The following is a 21242-nucleotide window of genomic DNA, read 5'->3' on the forward strand; positions in this document are numbered from 1 at the left end:
CTGGCCTTAAGCGATCCTCCCATGTCAGCCTCCCAAAGTGTTAGTATTACAGGTGTGAGCCACTGTGCCTGGCCTGAGTTGTCTTTATTTCTTTTCTTCCTTTTTTCTTTTTTTTTTTTGAGACTGAGTCTCACTCTGGCCAGGCTGGAGTGCAGTGGCGTGGTATTGGCTCACTGCAACCTCCGCCTCCCGGGTTCAAGCGATTCTCACGCCTCAGCCTCCCAAGTAGCTGGCACTACAGGCGCACGCCACCACGCTTGGCTAATTTTTGTGTTTTTGGTAGAGATGCGGCAACCATGTTGGCCAGGCTGGTCTCGAAATCCTGACCTCAGGTGATCCACCTCCCAAAGTGCTGGGATTATGGGCGTGAGCCACGGTGCCCAGCCTGGGTTGTATTTTTGTTGTTGGGTTGTAAGAGGTCTTGATATATAGTCTGGATACTAGATCCTTATCAGATGTGTGATTTGCAGATACTTTCTCTCATTTCTGTAGGTTGTTTTTCCACTGTCTTTTAAAGTTTCTTTTTCACAGAAGTTGTAAATTTTGTTGAAGTCCAGTTTATTTTTTGTTGTTGTTGCTTGTATTTTGGTGTTGTATCTAAGAGAAACTGTTGCCAAATCCATGGTCGTGAAGATTTACCTGTATGTTTTCTTAAGAGTTTTATTGCTGGCCAGGCATGGTGACTCATGCCTGTAATCCCAGCACTTTGGGAGGCTGAGGTGGGTGGATCACCTGAGGTCAGGAGTTTGAGACCAGCCTGACCAACATGGTGAAACCGCGTCTCCACTAAAAATACAAAAATTAGCCGGGCATGGTGGCGGGTGCCTGTAGTCCCAGCTACTCAGGAGGTTGAGGCAGGAGAATTGCTTGAACCTGGAAGGTGGAGGTTGCAGTGAGCCGAGATCGCACCCCTGCACTCCAGCCTGGGTGACAGAGTGGGCTCCATCTCAAAAAATAATAAAAATAAACTTTTATTGCCTTACCTCTTGCATTTTGGTCTTTGTTCCAGTTTGAATTAATTGTTGTGTATGGTATGATGTAGGGGTTCCTCTGCATTCTTTTATGTACGGATATCTAGTTGTCCTGGTACCATTTGTTGAAGAGGTTTCTTTCCCTGTTGAAAGGTTTTGGCACCCTTGTCAGATCATTAGACGCTAGATATATGGATTTATTTCTGGACTTTAAATTTTATTTCTTTGGTCTGTATGTATGTCTGTGTCAATGTTGTCACCACAGTTTGTTGTTGTTGTTTCCGTTTCTGTTTTTTTTTTTTTGGCCACCCAGGCTGGAGTACAGTGGTGTGATCTTGGTTCACTGCAACCTCCGTCTCCTGGGTTCAAGCGATTCTCCTGACTTAGCCTCCCGAGTAGCTGGGATTTTAGGTGTGCACCACCAGGCCTGGCTAATATTTGTGTTTTTAGTAGAGACAGGGTCTCACCATGTTGGCCAGGCTGGTCTCAAACTCTTGACCTCAAATGATCCACCTGCTTCAGCTTCCCAAAGTACTGGGACTAAAGGTGTGAGCCACCGCATCCAGCCGGTACCACAGTTTTGATTACTGTGGTGTGAATTTCCTTAAATGAAAAATTTCAAACACATACAAAAGTAGAAGAGTCTAATGAACAAACATGTCCATCATCCAGGTTCAAATTCATTCATAGATCTCATTTCATATATATTCTGTCCCCTCCTTTCTTTTCTCCATTATCTTGATACAACCTCAGACATTTGTAAGTATTTCAAGAAATTATATATCCATTATAAGAAACATTTATATCTTTTTTTTTTTTTTTGAGACGGAGTCTTGCTCTGCCGCCCAGGCTGGAGTGCAGTGGCCGGCTCTCAGCTCACTGCAAGCTCCGCCTCCCGGGTTCACGCCATTCTCCTGTCTCAGCCTCCCAAGTAGCTGGGACTACAGGCGCCCGCCTCGTCGCCCGGCTAATTTTTTGTATTTTTTAGGAGAGACGGGGTTTCACCGTATTAGCCAGGATGGTCTCGATCTCCTGACCTCGTGATCCACCCGTCTCGGCCTCCCAAAGTGCTGGGATTACAGGCTTGAGCCACCGCGCCCAGCCGAAACATTTATATCTTAAATATAAATTTGTAAAAGTGATACATTTCATTCATTTGGAAAATACGATGGAATCCTTGTCTGTTGTTGGATAAATGAAATGTCATTGTACTTTTTCAGAGGCATTTAAACTAGCGTTTCAATTTATTGCTTCAGAAAATTCCATTTGGAAGTTTTGTGATCAAAAGTACAGTAATTATTATAGTGTTAGACGTGTTTTTTATTAAACTGCTGTGTTGAAACTGGTTAGCTTTGCCTGTTGTATGAGAGTTGTGATTGCCATTCCAGAATAGGACTTTTCCCTTATTTATTAGTGCCTATTTGAAACATCTAACATGCGACCAGGCATGGTGGTGGCTCATGCCTGTAATCACAGAATTTTGGGAGGCAGTGGCGGGTGGATCAGTTGAGCGTAGGAGTTGGAGACCAGCCTGGCCAACATAGCGAAACCCTGTCTCTACTAAAAATACAAAAAGTTAGCCAGGTGTGGTGGTGCGTGCCTGTAATACCAGCTACTTGGGAGGCTGAGGCACAAGAATTGCTTGAACCCGGGAGGTGGAGGTTGCAATGAGCCAAGATTACACCACTGCATTCCAGCCTGGGCAATGGAGTGAGACTGTCTCCAAAGAAAAAAAAAAAAAAAAAAAAGGAATGTCTAACATGCCTTTCTGGTTGCCACTTGTAGAAGGTAGGTAGGTGGGCGGGGTACAGTGGCTCATGTCTGTAATCCCAGCACTTCGGGAGGCTGAAGCAGGAGAATTGCTTGAGGCCAGGACTTTGAGACCAGCCCGTGCAACATGGGGAGACCCCATCTCTACCCCCTAAAAAAAAATAGCTGAATGTGGTGGTGTGTGCCTGTGGTCTCAGCTACTCAGGAGGCTGAGGTGGGAGGATTGCTGGAGCCTTGGGAGGTCAAGGCTGCAGTGAGCCATGTTTGTGCCACTGCACTTCAGCCTGGGTGACAGAGCTAGACCATGTCTCCAAAAAACAAAACAAAAAAAAGAGGGCGGTGAATTGGGAATACAAAACAGAGTTTTCTGTTCTCAAAGGGCATTACATTTTAATGTAGCAAATAGGGATATGCACAGATAATACAGAGTGAAATGCTGAAGGGAGAAAATGGAGTATGGGAGTACCACCATATGTGAAATGAGATTTCACACTTGCCTCTTAAAGTTAATTGGTTATGCATCTTTAAAATCCTTTTCTAATTAAGTTTGCCATCAAGAGAGCATGCAGATTGGAAGGAATGGGAGTATGCTGTGTGTTTCTTTGTCTCTAGAGTACCAAGTGTGACCATGAGGAATATTTGAGATCTTCGGTTGCTCCTGTTTTGCCAATAATTTTGTACACAGGTGTAGCCAGACCATTCTAATGATGGTGTTCACCAAATTGGTTGTTCAGAAATTCAGTCTTGAGAGTGGTTGTCTACATAAAAATTTTTGTTAAAATTTATTAGTAATTATTAGGTTGTTAATAATTTATTAATATTACAGTGCCAGGCACTATACAAGTTAGATGGGAAAAATCCTCTAACAGTGATTAAGGATCAGAGTCAACTCCTATGGAGTACAGAGACTGAGTTTGCCTTGAGCACTTACCATGTGGTTAGTTATTTTAGAACATGAGTTGTATTTATTTTTCTTTTTCTTTTTCTTTTTTGTTTTGAAAAGGTGTCTCAAGCAATCTCAGCTCACTGCAAGCTCTGCCTCCCAGGTTCATACCCTTCTCCTGCCTCAGCCTCTCGAGTAGCTGCGGGTACAGTTGCCCGCCACCACGCCCAAATAATTTTTTGTATCTTTAGTAGAGACAGGGTTTCATCGTGTTAGCCAGGATGATCTCAGTCTCCTGACCTCGTGACCCACCCGCCTCAGCCTCCCAAAGTGCTGAGATTTTGCATTTTCAACAAGGTGATGATACTGATGCTGATGCTGCTTGTCCTATAACTATACTTTGAGTAGCAGGATCTAAATGACCATTTCCATTGTGAATGTATTGCCTCTTATAATGGATTTCTTTTGAGTTCAGCATGCCTGAACTAGCAAGAGCTCAATTCTTCTGATACTTTTTTTTATTTGAACTAGTGATTTTGAGCTTTATATGACAGTATCTTCTCTTGACAAGAAGGTTTAATTTACCTGTTAAGTGTGCATCTGATCTTTTTCATCAACCAGAAACAATTTTGGGGGAAGGGGGTTGTAAACAAAAGCTTGGGTTGCTGTTCTGTGACAGTATACTGTGATAAGGTGGCTATCCATATTCATCTTAAATCTTTATTATCAAATTAAAATTTAAAACAGATAAAACAGAAGTTACTAGAGAGAATTTTGAAGCTTCTGAAATCCCTGCAACTCTGTTCCTCCCCACTCAATCCAGTTTGTAAAAGCTGTGCTGATCTGATAGTTAGACATACTGGAATCTATAATCCATAAGAACTTAGGATATGTGTATCGGGGGTCTGCAAGATTTGTGTTCTTTCAAATTAACGTATCAGATATATAGAAAATAAAGGATTAGGTTGAATTTTGTAGAAGGTGATAAGATACACATATCCGGCCGGGCGTGGTGGCTCAAGCCTGTAATCCCAGCACTTTGGGAGGCCGAGACCAGTGGATCACGAGGTCAGGAGATCAAGACTATCCTGGCTAACACGGTGAAACCCCGTCTCTACTAAAAAATACAAAAAACTAGCCGGGCGAGGTGGCGGGCGCCTGTAGTCCCAGCTACTCGGGAGGCTGAGGCAGGAGAATGGCGAGAACCCGGGAGGCGGAGCTTGCAGTGAGCTGAGATCCGGCCACTGCACTCCAGCCTGGGCGACAGAGCGAGACTCCGTCTCAAAAAAAAAAAAAAAAAAAAGAGTTTTGGTGGGGAGGGACAGAAGCCAAAGTAAGTGAAAAAGGGCAGCAATGATGTTGTAAGTGACTTATCCTTCCTTTAGGACTTCGAGGTTTTGGACAATTTGTCCATCAACTTGGGGGTGGGGATGGAGGAAGGAGTGGTTTGGATTTTACACTTCTACCAACGTGCTTTCCATGACTATAGGCCCTGCTATTGATTAAGAATAGGAAGAAATATGGGGATGCTTCAGTTATTATTGTATCATAACAAGTCATCCCAAACAGTGGCTTAAAACAAGAAAACTTGTAATTATCTTTCATGGTTCTGGAGGTTGATTGGGCTTAATCAGCTGGAGTTGTCAGCTGGAGCATCTCTATTTGATCTCTCCTGACCTGGGCATCCCCATTAGCTTGGCAGCTGCCAGGTTAAGGCCTGGGCCTAGAAACTATAATAAAAGTCGCATCCTTCTATTTAGCAAGCAGTCATACAACTCCCTCATTAAAGGAGATAGACCTCCACCTCTCAAAGAGTATCAGAGATATTTTGGGCCAGGTTTAAAAACCTCTGCAGTGGGTCAAGAGGCATTGGAGAAGAGAGGCTGGTAAAAAGGACTCTTTAGACATCTTGGAGATTTTCAAGTGTGGAATAATTTGGAAAGGAGTTGGATTTCTTGTATTTCTTGTCTAACTTCACAATCATTACACAATTTTTCAGTGGAAAATACCTGTCATTATCAAATGAAATTTGCTAAGTTTGGAATTGAGAGGAGATTTGTACATGAGGTTAATTTTCCTTTGACTTCTTTGCAGTGAACAATTTTTTTGTAATATGTGTCTTTAAAAGGCTTTGTACTATATTGGTCACAAGATGAAGTACATGTCTTTTTATTTTTATATATGGTTTTTATTTAATTCCAAAAACCAAACTCTAAAGTTGAATACATGCCTGCACACACAATAAAATACTGTTTTTATACAGTTGAAAAAATACAAGTTGTATTTTGTTCTTGACACATAATAATTGTACATATTTATAGGGTACAATGTGATATTTTGATATCTCTACACATTGTGTAATGATCAAATCAGGATAATTAGCATATCACGTCAAACACTTGTCATTTCTTTGTGGTAAGAATATTCCAAATTCTCTTTTCTAGCTGTTTTGAAATATAATACATTATTGTTAACTATAGTTATCCTACTGTGAAGTGGAACACCAGAACTTACTCTCCTAACTGTAACTTTGTACCTGTTGACCAACCTCTCCTCATTCCCTCTCCTCCCTACTCTTCCCAACCTCTGGTAACCACTATTCTACTCTCTACTTTTATGATATCAACTTTTTCTGATTCCACATGTGAATGGGATCATGCAGTATTTGTCTTTCCGTAGATGGCATATTTCACTTAACATAATTACATTCGAGTTCATATGTGTTGTCACAGAATGACAGGATTTCATTCTTTTTTATGGATTAATAGTATTTGCATTGTGTAGATGTACATTTTCTTTATCCATTCATCTGTTGATGGACATTTAGGTTGATTCCATATCTTGGCTATTGTGAACAGTGCTGCAGTAAATGTGGGAGTGTAAATATTCTTCAACATAGCAATTTCATTTCCTTTGGCTATATAGACCCAGTAGTGGAATTGTTAGATTATATGATCTGTTTTTTTTGAGGAATTTCTGTACTGCTGTCTCTAATGGCTGTACTAATTTACGTTTCCACCAAAAGTGTATAATAGTTCTCCTTTCTTCATATTCTCGCCATATTATTTTTTGTCTTTTTGTAAAAGCTAGTCTAAGGTGTGGTGACATATCTCATTGTGGTTTTGATTTGCATTTCCCTGATGTTTAATAAATGTTGAGTTTTTTTTTTATATGCCTGGTGCCCATTTTTATATTTTCCTTTGATAAATGTCTATTCTGATCTTTTGCCCATCATTTAGTTGGATTATTTGCTTTTTTGCTATTGTTGTTTTGAGTTCCATATGTATTCTGGATATTAACCCCTTGTTAGATGCATAGTTTGTGAATATTTTCTCCCGTTTTGTAGGCAGTCTCTTCACTCTGTTGGTTGTTTCCTTTATTGTATTTGTCAGTTTTTGCTTTTGTTGCCTAAGCTTTTGAGGTCTTATTCAAACAATGTCATGAAGCTTTTTTCCTGTTTTCTTCTAATGGTTTCATAGTTTTGGATTTTACATTTAAGTCTTTAATTCATTTAGAGTCGATTTTTGTTAAGTGGTGAGAGACAAGAATGAAGAAATAAAGAAAATGTTTTTAAAAGACTCCTTCATTAAGCATCATTTTAACTCCGCATTACTGTGTTTCATAGAAATTAAGATAGTAGAAAAAGATTACAGATTTGTTCTTGTTTTTGTAACTTATAAAAATGGATAAAAGGGCCAGGCATGGTGACTCACACCGTAATCCCAGCACTTTGGGAGGCCAAGGCAGGTGGATCGCTTGAGCCCAGTAGTGACTATAGTTTTCATGTTTTATTTTTGGTCACTGTAGTTTTGCCTTTTCTTTTCTGTTTTTTTTTTTTTTTTGAGACAGAGTCTCACTCTGTCGCCCAGGCTGGAGTGCGGTGGCGCTATCTCCACTCACTGCAAGCTCCGCCTCCCAGGTTCAAGCCATTCTCCTGCCTCAGCCTCCCGTGTAGCTGGGACTACAGGTGCCCGCCACCGCGCCCGGCTAATTTTTGTATTTTTTTTAGTAGAAACGGGGTTTCACCGTGTTAGCCAGGATGGTCTCGATCTCCTGACCTCGTGATCCGCCCGTCTTGGCCTCCCAAAGTGCTGGGATTACAGGCGTGAGCCACCGCGCCTGGCCCCTTGCCTTTTCTAGAAATTCATATAACTAGAATGATAGAGTACATAGTCTTTGTTGGCTGACTGGGTTTCACTTAGTAGAGTGTACTTTTGAGATTCATCTATGTTAGCGCTTGTAGCATTAGTTCTTCCCTTTGTTACCTGGTATTATTATTCCATTGCCTGGATATATGACAGTTTATTTATATATTATCTGGTAGGTGGATATTTGGGTTGTTTCCAGCTTTTCCTGATTTTGGGTAAAGCTGCAATGAACATTTAAGTCTTTGTGTGGACATGTGTTTTCATTTCTCTTAGGTAAATAAATACCTAGGAGTGGGATTGCTGGGTCATATGGTAAATGTATATTTAATAAGAAGCTGTCAAACTGTCTTCCAAAGTGGCTGTGCCATTTTTGCATTCCCTCTAGGGATGTATGTGTTCTAATTACTCCATATCCTGTCTCAGCACTTGGTATTATTATCAATCTTTAATTTTAGTATTTCTAGTGGCTGTGTAGTGACATATTGTGGGTTTTTTTGTGTGTGTGGTTGTTTGTTTGTTTTTGAGACGAAGTCTCACTTATTGCCCAGGTTGGAGTGCAGTGGCGTGATCTTGGCTCACTGCCACCTTTGTTTCCCAGGTTCAAGCGATTCTCCTGCCTTAGCCTCCTGAGTATCTTGAATTACAGGCACGAGCCACCATGCCCAGCTACTTTTTTGTATTTTTAGTAGAGATGGGGTTTCACCTTGTTGGCCAGGCTGGTCTTGAACTCCTGACCTCATGTGATCTGCCCACCCCAGCCTCCCAAAGTGCTGGAATTACCTAAGCCACCGCGCCCTGCCTTTATTGTGGTTTTAATTTACGTTTCCTTATTAGTGATAACATCTTGTCACGTGTTTGTCATTCTTTCATCTTGTTGGTTATGTATCTGTTCAAATCATTTTCCCATTTAAAAAATTGTGTTGTTTCTTTGTAGGCAAATCCTTTGTGAGATATATGTATTGCAGATATTTTCTTTCACTCTTTGTCGTGCCTTTTCTTTTGTTCTTTTTTTTGAGACGATTTCGCTCTTGTTGCCCAGGCTGGGGTGTAGTGGTGTGATCTTGGCTCACTGCACCCTCTGCCTCTTGGATTCAAGTGATTCTCCTGCCTCAGCCTCCTGAGTAGCTGGTATTACAGGCATGTGCCACCACACCTGGCTAATTTTGTATTTTTAGTAGAGATGGAGTTTCTCCATGTTGGTCAGGCTGGTCTCCCACTCCCAACCTCAGGTGATCCGCCCACTTTGGCCTCTCATAGTGCTGGGATTACAGGCGTGAGCCACCGCGCCTGGCCTGTCTTGCTTTTTCATTTTGCTAATTGTGTCGTTTTTTTTTTTGAGACAGAGCTTTGCTCTGTTGCTCAGCCTGGAGCACAGTGACCATCGTGCTTTAGTTTCCTGAGTAGCTGTGATTATGGGCATGTGCCACCACACCTGGCTAATTTTTTTTTCTATTTTTAGTAGAAACAGGATTTCAGCATATTGGCCAGGGTAGTCTCAAACTCCTGGCCTCAAGTGATCCACCCACCTCCCAAAGTGCTAGGATTACAGGCATGAGTTACTGTGCCTGGCCTATTTTGTTAATAGTGTCTTTTTTAAAGTTAAACTTTTATTTCAAGATTATTATAGATTCATATGCAGTTGAGACAGGGTCTCACTCTGTCGTTCAAGTTGGAAGGCAGTGGCACAAAATCATGGCTCACCATAGCCTCCCTCTCGGGCTGTCAATCCTCCCACCCCAGCCATTAGAGTAGCTGAAAGTACAGACACATGCCACCATGCCTGGCTAATTTTTTCTTCTTTTTCTTCTTCTTCTTCTTCTTCTTTTTTTTTTCTTTTTTAAGACGGAGTCTCGCTCTGTTGCCCAGGCTGGAGTGCAGTGGCATGATCTCTGCTCACTGCAACCTCCGCCTCCTGGGTTCAAACGATTCTTCTGCCTCAGCCTCCTGAATAGCTGGGACTATAGGCGCGCACCGCCACACCCAGCTACTTTTTGTATTTTTAGTAAAGATGGAGTTTCACCATATTGGCCAAGCTGGTCTTGAACTCCTGACCTTGTGATCCACCCGCCTTGGCCTCCCAAAGTGCTGGGATTACAGGCATGAGCCACCGCGCCCGGCCTGCCTGGCTAATTTCTTTGTAGTTTTTGTAGAGTCAGGGTTTCACCATGTTGCCCAGTCTGATCTAGAACTCGTGGGCTTAAGCAAGCCACCCACCTCGGCTTCCCAAAGTACCAGGATTACAGGCATGAGCCCCTGTGCCCAGCCATTACCCAGATAATGACACTGATACAATCCACTGATTATATTCAGGTTTGCCCAGTTTCATTTATACTCTTTGTGTTTGTGTGTTTCTATAGTTAGTTCTATACAATATTGTTACATGTGTAGGTTTGTATATCCATTACACAGTCAAGATGCAGAATATCAGTGCAAGAATCCCTCGTGTTGTATGTTTGTAACCGCCTCCTTCCTGTACTCCCCACCCCACCACACACACTTCACCTGTCTCTAACCTCAAGTGTCTTATACATTTCTAAAGTTTTGTCCTTTCAAAAATGTTGTATCAATGGAATTTAGTATGTATGTGACCTTTTGAGGTTGGCTTCTTTCTACTCAGCCTAATTCTCTTGAGATCTATCAAAGTTGTTGCATGTATCAATGGTTCATTCCATTTTATTGATGAATAATATTTCGTGGAATGGAAATGAACCACGGTCTATTCAACCATTCACCTATTAGAGGAAATGTGGGTTGTTTCCAGTTTTTGGCTATTGAAAATAAAACTGCTGTGAACTTCTGTCTACAAGTTTCTCCATGAACATAAATTTTTGTTATTTAGGTATAAATGTGCAAGAATGCAGTTGCTGGGTTATGTGGTAAGTACATTTTTAGTTTTGCAAGAAACTAATAGACTGCTTTCCAGAGTGGCATTGCCATTTTATATTTCTACCAGCAGTGTGTGAATTTTCCAGTTGCTTTCTATCCTTACCAGTATTGGTTATTGTCACTATTGTGGGGGAGGAGGGCATTCTCATTGGTATGTAGTGATTGGTATGTAGTGATACCCCACTGTGGTTTTAATTTGCATTTCCCAGTAGCTAATGATGTGAACATTTATTTGCCATCTGTATATCTTTAGTGGAATGTCTTTTCATGCCTTTTGTCCATTTTTTGATTGGATTGTTTGGATTTATTTTACTGTTGAGTTTTGAGAGTTTTGGGTATATTCTAGTTGTTAATCCTTGTGGTTTGGAAATATTTTCTCTCATTTTGTATCTTGTTTTTCATTCCCTTCACATAGTCTTTCACAGCAAAAGTTTTTAATTTTGATGAGTTCCGCTTCTTTTGGATTGTGCTTTTAGTTTCAAGCCTTAACTCTTTGCTTAGTGCTAGATCCGAAAGATATTTTACTCTTTTCCTAAAAGTTTATGCTTTTATTTATTTATTTTTTTAAGTACGTCATATATCTTGGGTTCTTGGATAAGGACTGAGGGTGAGGTTCATTTTTTTGTGACAGATAGGTGTCCATTTGCTCTAGCACTGTTAAAGAGGCTGTCTTCTGCTTTTGCACCTTCGTCAAAAATTAATTGGTTGTACTTTTTTTTTTTTTTTTTGAGGTGGAGTCTCGCTCTGTCGCCCAGGCTGAAGTGCAGTGGCGCGATCTCAGCTCACAGCAACTTCTGCCTCCCAAGTTCAATAGATTCTCCTGCCTCAGCCTCCTGAGTAGCTGGGATTACAGGCGCCCGCCGCCACACCTAGCTACTTTTTGTATTTTTTAGTAGAAATGGGGTTTTACCATGTTGGCCAGGCCAGTCTTGAACTCCTGACCTTAAGTGATCCACCCGCCTTGGCCTCCCAAAGTGTTGGGATTACAGGCATGAGACACTGTGCCTGGCCTAATTGGTTGTACTTCTTTGGGACTGTTTTTGGGTTCTCTCTCTTCTCTTGTCTTGATTTGTGTCTATTCTTTTGCCAGTACCAAGAGCTTTGGTTAAGTCTTGAAATCTGGTAGAGTGATTTCTCACATTTTAGTCTTTTTTCAAAATTGGTTTAGCTATTCTAGTTTCTTGCCTTTTCATATAAATGTTAGAGTAACCTTGTCTGTATTGGTTATGTCCTGAAAATCTTGCTGAGATTTTTATTGGAATTGTGTTGAACCTATATATAATTTTAGGGCTGATTGTCATCTTTACTGTGTTGAGTCTTGTAGTCCATGAACATGGCATGTCTCTTCACTTATTCAAGTCTTGGATTTCTTTCATAAGCATTTTGTAATTTTCCACATATAAGTACTTTACTTGTTAGATTTAAGTATGTTACTTTCTTTGGAATAACTAAGTAATATGATGGTTTTTTCCCCCCTCAGTTTTTTTTTTGTTTTTTGTTTTTTGGGGGTTTTTTTTTGAGACAGAGTCTCGCTCTGTCACCCAGGCTGGAGTGCAGTGGTGTGATCTCAGCTCACCACAACCTCCATCTCCCAGGTTCAAGCGATTCTCCTGCCTCAGCCTCCAGAGTAGCTGAGATTACAGGCATGCGCCACCACGTCCAGCTAATTTTTGTATTTTTAGTAGAGACGGAGTTTCCCCATGTTGGCCAAGCTGGTCTTGAACTTCTGACCTCAGACGATCTACCTGCCTTGGCCTTCCAAAGTGCTGGGATTACAGGTATGAGCCACCACGCCCAGCCTCCCCGCTCAGTTTTTAAAAAATAAACTTTAATTTGTAGAAGTTTTAGATTGTGAAGACAATACAGAGTCTCCATATGCCCCACACCTAGTTTCCTCTGTTATTACTATATTAGCATGGTACACTTGTTTCAGTCAAAGAACCAATATTATTAAGTGAAGTGCATACTTTGTGTAGATTTCTTTAGTTTTTCTCTACTGTCCTGTATCTGTTCCAGGACCCTATACAGGATACCACATTACATTTAGTAGTCATTTATCCTTAGGTTTGTCTTATCTGTGATAGTTTCTCAGATTTCATTATATCACTGATGTCGATGTTGATCACTTGGCTGAGGCTGTGTTTGTCAGATTTCTGCATTATAATGTTCCTTTTTTCTTTCTCTTTCTATATTGTATTCTTTGGAATGAAATCACTGTACACAGCTCATTGTTTAGGAGTGGAAAATTATGTTCCACTTCCTTGAGGATGAAATTCTGCATAATTTATTTAGCTTTCTTCTGCACACGTGTGTCTCTTCCTCATTTATTTACGTAATCATTTCTCTCTAATAGTATGACTAGTGGAATTATTTCATACTTAGGTTATAATTTAATATTGTTATTTAATTTGTTCTTCTAATTAATTAACATATTAATTTCTTGCTCCCATTGCCCATTGGGAGCTCTTTCAGTTGGCTCATGTGTCCCTTTGTCATAGACTCAACATTGTGTGTGTGTTTTTGTGTGTTTTGGCATTTTCTTATTTGCGTGTTTGTTTTTTGTTTTTAAATCATTTCCTTGCTTCCTACCATTACACAGTGCTCGAGGCTTCTTTTGTCTATGTCTAGCCCCTGCCCTAGAATCAGCCATTTTGCTTTCTTACCAGGAATTGGTATTGTCAGTTTCTTGGATTTTAGCAACTCTGATAGGTATATACCACGATCTCTGTTTTAATTTGCATTTCCCCAGTGACAAATGATGATGAACATTTTTAATCTACTCCCCCTGCCCCTAATTTGACAAGGTGACTGCCCATATTTTAATTGGGTTGTTATTGTTGAGTTTTAAGAGTTCTCTGTGTGTTTTGGATACAGGTCTTTCAGCTAGTAGTGCTTTGCAGATGTTTCTTTCATTCTGTGGTTAGTGTTTTTATTTTACTACTAGTATCCTTCTCAGAGCTCTATTTCTGGGCTACCTGGTCTGTTGCCTTGATCTGTGTGTCTTTTCTTTCACCAGTACTACACTGTCTTGATAGTAGCTTTATAATAAATCTTAAAATTGAGTAATGAGTCTTGCAGCTTTGTTCTTCAGTGTTATGTTGACTTATGCTAAGTCTTTTGCCTTTGTAAACTGTAGGAATTTCATAGCTATGTTTGAATTTTTCAAGCAGGTAATACACTAGATTATTTCCTATTTTCTAGGAAGGCAGTAGAAATCTGCTGTTAAAATTTGGGCTTGAATTCTTGGTATGCTACTTTGTAGCTGGTGGCCTTTGAAAAATTACCATCTTTAAGAATAGTTTTATGAAATTGTTGTGAATATTAAGTGTCAGTATATATATTATGTCTAGGTATTGGTCAGCACAATGCCTGAATATAAGCATATTACAAAACTGTTCATCTTACATTGTTAGCTACAAGAAGCCTTTCAGACTTAATGTACAAATGTAGTCCTATACACCGTTATCCTAGAGATGTTTATTGATGAATTCTCCAGAAATACAGCTAATCACAAGAAGATTCTTGAAGCTATTTTGATGAGATGAATACAGTTTGGGTGAGGGCAGATAAATTTTTGGAAATGAGATGCCAAACTTCAACCTTCTCTTCTCACACAGTTGTCAGAAGCTGCTGTAGTGTGAAATGTTGCCAGAGATGCCTTTGGGGATACTCCTGGGAGATGCTGGGGCAGACTTAGATTCTTGTTACCTGATGGGATCTGAGAATTGTCCTTGATTCTTCCTTACTCCTTTCTATATACATCCTGTTGCACTTAAGTGTTGTTGATTCGATTCCCTTAATATTTATCTAACTGATTTACATCTTGCCTGCCACTGGGCAAGTCTAGGTGCTCATTGTTTCTCGTTACACTCACTACAGAAGCTTCCTAACTGGTCTCCTTGCTTCCTGACTAGTCAGGATTCAGCCCTGCCATTCATACCAGAGGTAGCATTCTAAAATGCTTTTTTTTTTAAAACAGGGTTTTACTCAGTGGCACAATTCTAGCTTACTGTAGCCTCAACCTCCTGGGCTCAGGTGATCTTCCCACCTCAGCCTCCCAAGTAGCTGGGACAAGAGGCATGTGCCACCATGCCTGGCTAATTTTTATATCTTTTTTAGAGATGGGGTTTCACAGTGTAGGCCAGGCTGGTCTCGAACTCCTGGGCTGAAGTGATCTGCCTGCCTCAGCCTCCCAAAGTGCTGGGATTACAGGTGTGAGACACTGCATCCAGCCCTAAAATGCAAATTGGATTATGTCAGCAGAAGTAAGACATCTGGCTATGGAATCAGACTTCCTGGATTTAAATCCCATATCTCTGACTCATGTGATCCTGGGCAGATTCTCTGTGCCTCAATTACTAATTACTTCATCTATAAGGGAAGAAGAGTGACAGTGTTCAGATCTGGTGCACAATCACCTGGAAATATTATTGCTAAAAATATACTGCCTGGCTTGCCCCCCAGTTTCTGTTTCCCTGTATCTTTGGTGGAATCAAGAAATACATAATGCTCAAACATTTCTTAGGTGGTTCAGATGTCTTTTGTGAGTCCTCTTGAGGCGTAACACACCTTGTTGCCTTTAGCTTTTGGACTTACTGTGTCTGGTATGTGTACCCCTTTGGGTAAGAAAAAGATGCCTCTGACTTTCCCATTCTAGATTTGGTACTGTAGGAAGTCCCCACCCCTGCAGCATATCAGTGTCAAGTTATCTAAAATATAGGAAGAAAAGGGGCATATTTCAGTTCTGGCTGTTTATAAAAGCATTAAGTTCTTTTACTTCAAGGCATTTAACATTTTGTAATTTGTGGTTTACTGGTTTGCTGTCTGTCTTCCCTATTAAGCTCCTTAAGGCTAAATTCTATATCCTCAATGTCTTGTCATATAATCTTTTAATTATATTTATAATATAGTTGGAAGTTACTTCTCTTTGGAAATTTTCTTTACTGAGGCTGGGTGCAGTGGCTCACGCCTGTAATCCCAGCACTTTGGGAGGCTGAGGGTGGCAGATCACAAGGTCAGAAGGTTGAAACCAGCCTGGCCAATATTGTGAAACCCCGTCTTTATTTAAAATACGAAAAAAAAAAAAAAAATTAACCAGGCGTGGTGGCGGGCCTCTGTAGTCCCAGCTACTCAGGAGGCTGAGGCAGGAGAATCACTTGAACCCGGGAGGTGGAGGTTGCAGTGAACCAAGATCGCGCCACTGCACTCCAGCCTAGGTGACAGAGTGAGACTCCGTCTCAAAAAAAAAAAAAAAAAATTTTTTTCTTTGCTGAAATAAAGCATCTCTTTACAAGGCGTCCATTATAAAGGCCATGTTACATGAGTTGTTTCCTTACTGTGCTGTTCATTTGGATTCATCTACCTTTGCTACTTGTACATTTTAGACTGGGCTGCCTTCATTTTCTGTAGGTTTTAGCTGAAACTTAATTTGGTTTACTCCAAGTAATGTTGGTAGGTGAGGACATTGTTGGATGGATCCAGAAATGAAACCAGATGCGAACAGGTTTAGTTCTGGATTTTTGGTTAAGTATTTTATTTAGTGAATCATTCCTAATTCATTTAGATTTGAATTTGTAGTTATACTTTTCTCAGAACATTCAGTCCTTGTGCATTTTAGTTTTCCCATTGGTAAAATGAGATTATAGGCTAGATGACTGATCTCTCTAAACGTCCTTCCAACTCTGAAATTTTTGCTATTCCAAGTAAAAATGCACAGGGGTCCAAATATTTAGGTGTTGTTACTGATAGTTGAGAAATAAGACTTGTTTTATGTTTTAAGATCGCTCCATTTTATAAATAACTTCATTCAGACACACAAAAAACGTTTGGAGCTTTTCATTATCACTCTCCCTTATTTGAGTGTAATCCAGAAACTTCACTGAAGCAGATGTAGGGAGGCTGATAAGTCGATGTAACTTGTGCTGTCATGAAAGAACTTGCCAGTGATTTTTCTCAGTGTGCTGCTAATGCATGAAAAAGGTCAAAATGATAAAATTTTCTATGTAAATGAATGATTATTTTGCTTTTGAGTAACATTTAGGACGTCTTTGTTTTCATTTAAGTGCCAAGGATGACATTGATCTTGATGCCTTGGCTGCAGAAATAGAAGGAGCTGGTGCTGCCAAAGAACAGGAGCCTCAAAAGTCAAAAGGGAAAAAGAAAAAAGAGAAAAAAAAGCAGGATTTTGAGTAAGTATATTTTAAACATGTTTGATTTTTATTTGTTTTGGTACTGGATTCACTTAATAAAACTATATCAGTGCTTCACAATGTATTTTAATCCTTTTCTAGTGAAGATGATATCCTGAAAGAACTGGAAGAATTGTCTTTGGAAGCTCAAGGCATCAAAACTGACAGAGAAACTGTTGCAGGGAAGGTGAAAGACCTTTGTTCCCTATTCCTGTTTTGTATTGTATTCTTCTTAATGTTGGTTTGGGGAGTTACAATTGGAAACTTTTGAGCAGTGTACAATATGTTATTTAAAAGCTTCTGTGAAATCTGATGCCAAAGGGAAAAATAGGAATGTAAAGGTATTTTGTGGTATATTGTTTATTCATAAAATTGGTACATTTGGAGATATGATGTAATCACTCATCTCCACCTTCAGTTTTCTCTATTGTTTCTTTTTCATCCTTCGAATTTGGATAAGCCTCAGAGTAATGGGAAAATGATAAATATTTTTTCTTCTTTCAACTTGTCCCTTAGGCTTTGTAAAGTTAGTAAATGTGGGGTGGTGATTAATGCCTGTTTTAAGAGGCCCTGGATTCTGAAATTTACAATGAATGCAAGATGTGTCTGAGGCCAAGGCCAACCTCTCGTGCTTGTTTGAATTTTATATTCCTATGAAAAAGACTTTGAAAAAGATTTTGAAATCATTTTGAGATTTTTAAAAAATGTTACTTAATGAAGCACATGACTCTGGTCTCAAATATAATTCTGTTAATCTTTTCTAACAATGGAAATTTTTTAGCCAACAGAAAACAATGAAGAGGAATTCACCTCAAAAGATAAAAAAAAGAAAGGACAGAAGGGCAAAAAACAGAGTTTTGATGATAATGATAGCGAAGAATTGGAAGATAAAGACTCAAAATCAAAAAAGACTACAAAACCAAAAGTGGAAATGTACTCTGGGAGTGATGATGATGATGATTTTAACAAACTTCCTAAAAAAGCTAAAGGGAAAGCTCAAAAATCAAATAAGAAGTGGGATGGGTCAGAAGAGGATGAGGATAACAGTAAAAAAATTAAAGACCGTTCAAGAGTAAATTCTTCTGGTGAAAGTGGTGATGAATCAGATGAATTTTTGCAATCTAGAAAAGGACAGAAAAAAAATCAAAAAAACAAGCCAGGTCCTAACATAGAGAGTGGGAATGAAGATGATGACTCCTCCTTCAAAATTAAGACAGTGGCCCAAAAGAAGGCAGAAAAGAAGGAGCGCGAGAGAAAAAAGCGAGATGAAGAAAAAGCGAAACTGCGGAAGCTGAAAGAAAAAGAAGAGTTAGAAACAGGTAAAAAGGATCTGAGTAAACAAAAGGAATCTCAAAGGAAATCTGAAGAAGAAACTGTCAAATCCAAAGTGACTCTTGATACTGGAGTAATCCCTGCCTCTGAAGAGAAAGCAGAGACTCCCACAGCTGCGGAAGGTTGGTTAATACTTTAGAGGAAAGAGCAACAAGCTTTTGATTCACAGTATAAGTTGTCATCATTATGCCCCAAGGTCATTTTGTTATTTGTCCATGGGTGTAAAGGCACTTTATTGTAAGGAGCCATCTGAAAAATTACATCTGAGTGTTTGACTTGATTTGCATTGTTAATCCTTTACACATGTAGTATAAATATCTTTCAGATTATTTATGTACAGACTGGAATTTTTATAGAATTTCATTATGAAAACTTATTTTGCTGTTGATAAAGACTATAGAAGTTACTTAATGAAAAATTTATTCTTTCTGATAAGTCAGTGTCAGATAATATTTGAATTCTTTCCTGTCTTTAAAAACCTAGTTCAATTTATGAAATTCACAAATAAATGTTTTCATGAAGTTGCTAATATTTTCTGCTGCACTTAAAACTCAACATGCTAAAGTTAATGTCTTTTAAGCAATAATGAGCCATTTTTTTAAACAACCAATTATAAAAGTTCTAGCTAATTTCTTCCTCTTACTTAGAATGAAAATAGCTAAAGATCAGTTGGTTTGCATGGCCATACTATATTCTTAAAACAGTAGTTTTTCGGCCGGATGCGGTGGCTCACGCCTGTAATCCACTTTGGGAGGCCGAGGTGGGTGGATCACGGGGTCAGGAGATCGAGACCATCCTGGCTAACACGGTGAAACCCCGTCACTACTAAAAATACAAAAATTAGTCAGGCGTGGTGGCGGCACCTGCAGTCCCAGCTACTTGGGAGGCTGAGGCAGGAGAATGGTGTGAACCCAGGAGGTGGAGCTTGCAGTGAGCAGAGATCACGCCACTGCACTCCAGCCTGGGTGACAGAGCGAGATTCCATTTGGAAAAAAAAAAAAAAGTAGTTTTTCTGTTGACTGGACAACGTTTAATGGGAAAAATGACACAACTTTTCCCTCCCTCCCTCCCTCCGTCCCTCCTTTCCTTCCTTCCTTCCTTCCTTCCTTCCTTCCTTTCCTTCTTTCTTTCCTTATTTATTTATTTTTTTGAGACGGAATTTCACTCTTGTTGCCCAGGCTGGAGTGCAGTGACGCGATCTCAGCTTACTGCAGCCTCCTCTTCCCAGGTTCAACTGTCTCAGCCTCCCAGGTAGCTGGAATTACAGGTGCCCGCCACCATGCCCAGCTCATTTTTGTGTTTTTAGTAGAGATGGGGTTTCGTCATGTTGGCCAGGCTGGTCTTGAACTCCTGACCTCAAGGCGATCCACATGCCTCAGCCTCTCAAAGTGTTGGGATTACAGGCGTGATCCACTGTGCCCAGCAACTTTTTTAAATGCTAGGATTTTTATTATCTGGATGTCTTTGAGGAGGAACACCATGAAAGTACGTTCATAGCTTTTAATTCTTTAGAGTTCTGGAAGTATAACTACCTATATTTTTGTATTTTATCCTACTAATATCCCCCTAAAGTAGACATCATTCTCATTATCTCCATCTTGTAGAAGTGAAATTAGCTACAGAACTTAGGTGGGTGTTAGTTCATTCTGATTGTTAGAACTTCATATAGGCATCTGTTGGATACCAGCACTCAGGTAACATGGATTAAGAGATACATTAAGTGCAGGATTGCCCTTTTGCTGCTGACAGTATCCTTCTGTCTTACTGTATTCCTCGGGAAGTCTGAGAGCCAGCATTGCAGACTTCTCAGGAGGCCATCTGTGAGTTATTCTGAGCTATTCTAGTTACCAAAGTGCTCAGGATGCCTTGATGCCTAGAGAACTTAGCCTGCTGCTGGCATCAGCCTTGGCCCATTGTGGTCCTTGAATTATAGTTGGGTTTTGCTCATCATCACCACAGGGAATTGTTTTTTCATTTCAATGCTTTGCCTTTATTCTTTTCTGGTAGATGACAATGAAGGAGACAAAAAGAAGAAAGATAAGAAGAAAAAGAAAGGAGAAAAGGAAGAAAAAGAGAAAGAGAAGAAAAAAGGACCTAGCAAAGCCACTGTTAAAGCTATGCAAGAAGCTCTGGCTAAGCTTAAAGAGGAAGAAGAAAGACAGAAGAGAGAAGAGGAAGAACGTATAAAACGGCTTGAAGAATTAGAAGCCAAGCGTAAAGAAGAGGTATGTTTTCATGAAGTTGGTAACATTGATACTGTGTTTAACTTAAAATCTATTCTCTGTACAATATCTTTAATCTTCTAATTCTGAGAATTTCATAGTTGCATGGTAATTCAGTTATATTATTTTTCTGATACAAATAATAAGATGAAGAGGTACAGCACATCTTTATTTTCTCAATAATAGATTCCTTGATATGTAAGTTGCTTATGTATCATTGCCAATAATCTGATGTCATATTCATTAATAATCATGTACAACATTTAAAATACTTTGATTTGGAATCTCCAGACATAGTATGCATGTGTCTCAAGAGATTTATTTGAAGTTTGGATTGTTTGCATTTGGATTTTATAGTTCGTTAAATGAATACAGGTTTTGTCTGACATGTGCTCTTTTATAGGAACGATTGGAACAAGAAAAAAGAGAAAGGAAAAAGCAAAAAGAAAAAGAAAGAAAAGAACGCTTGAAAAAAGAAGGGAAACTTTTAACTAAATCCCAGAGAGAAGCCAGAGCCAGAGCCGAAGCTACTCTTAAACTCCTACAAGCTCAGGGTGAGTGGTACTCTTCATTAACTGAGCAGTCAGAGAGCTCTGCACATGCAGTTATATCCCTTAATGTTCAGAAGGAGAATGAATTGAATTTGCATCAGGACAGTTTCTATGAAAATCTGTGAAAAAGATCAGTAAAACGTAAGGAATAGGTGATGTAATTTCATTGTTTAGGAAGATGATGCCTAGACAAGGATAAAAATGTATATGTAAATAATAGTATGTCTAACTGAGTTCTCCTCCCACAAAGAAGAATAGTGATAATAATAGAATGAGTCCCTGTGTACCTAT

The 21242-nt window shown here is 39.7% G+C and overlaps 1 protein-coding gene across 2 annotated transcripts in view; it reads left to right on the forward strand.

Moving 5' to 3' along the window:
- EIF5B (eukaryotic translation initiation factor 5B) overlaps positions 1-21242 on the forward strand; it is a 65456-nt gene that overhangs the window by 5843 nt on the left and 38371 nt on the right. For both annotated transcript variants that reach the window (XM_033239028.1, XM_033239027.1), the window contains exons 2-6: positions 16721-16846; positions 16949-17033; positions 17628-18300; positions 20186-20403; positions 20804-20954. In XM_033239028.1, the coding sequence (XP_033094919.1) occupies positions 16721-16846; positions 16949-17033; positions 17628-18300; positions 20186-20403; positions 20804-20954 (1253 nt within the window). The remainder of the gene's footprint in view (positions 1-16720; positions 16847-16948; positions 17034-17627; positions 18301-20185; positions 20404-20803; positions 20955-21242) is intronic.

Source organism: Trachypithecus francoisi, unplaced genomic scaffold, assembly GCF_009764315.1.
Source record: "Trachypithecus francoisi isolate TF-2019V2 unplaced genomic scaffold, Tfra_2.0 Lachesis_group17, whole genome shotgun sequence".
Taxonomy (NCBI): Eukaryota; Metazoa; Chordata; class Mammalia; order Primates; family Cercopithecidae; genus Trachypithecus; species Trachypithecus francoisi.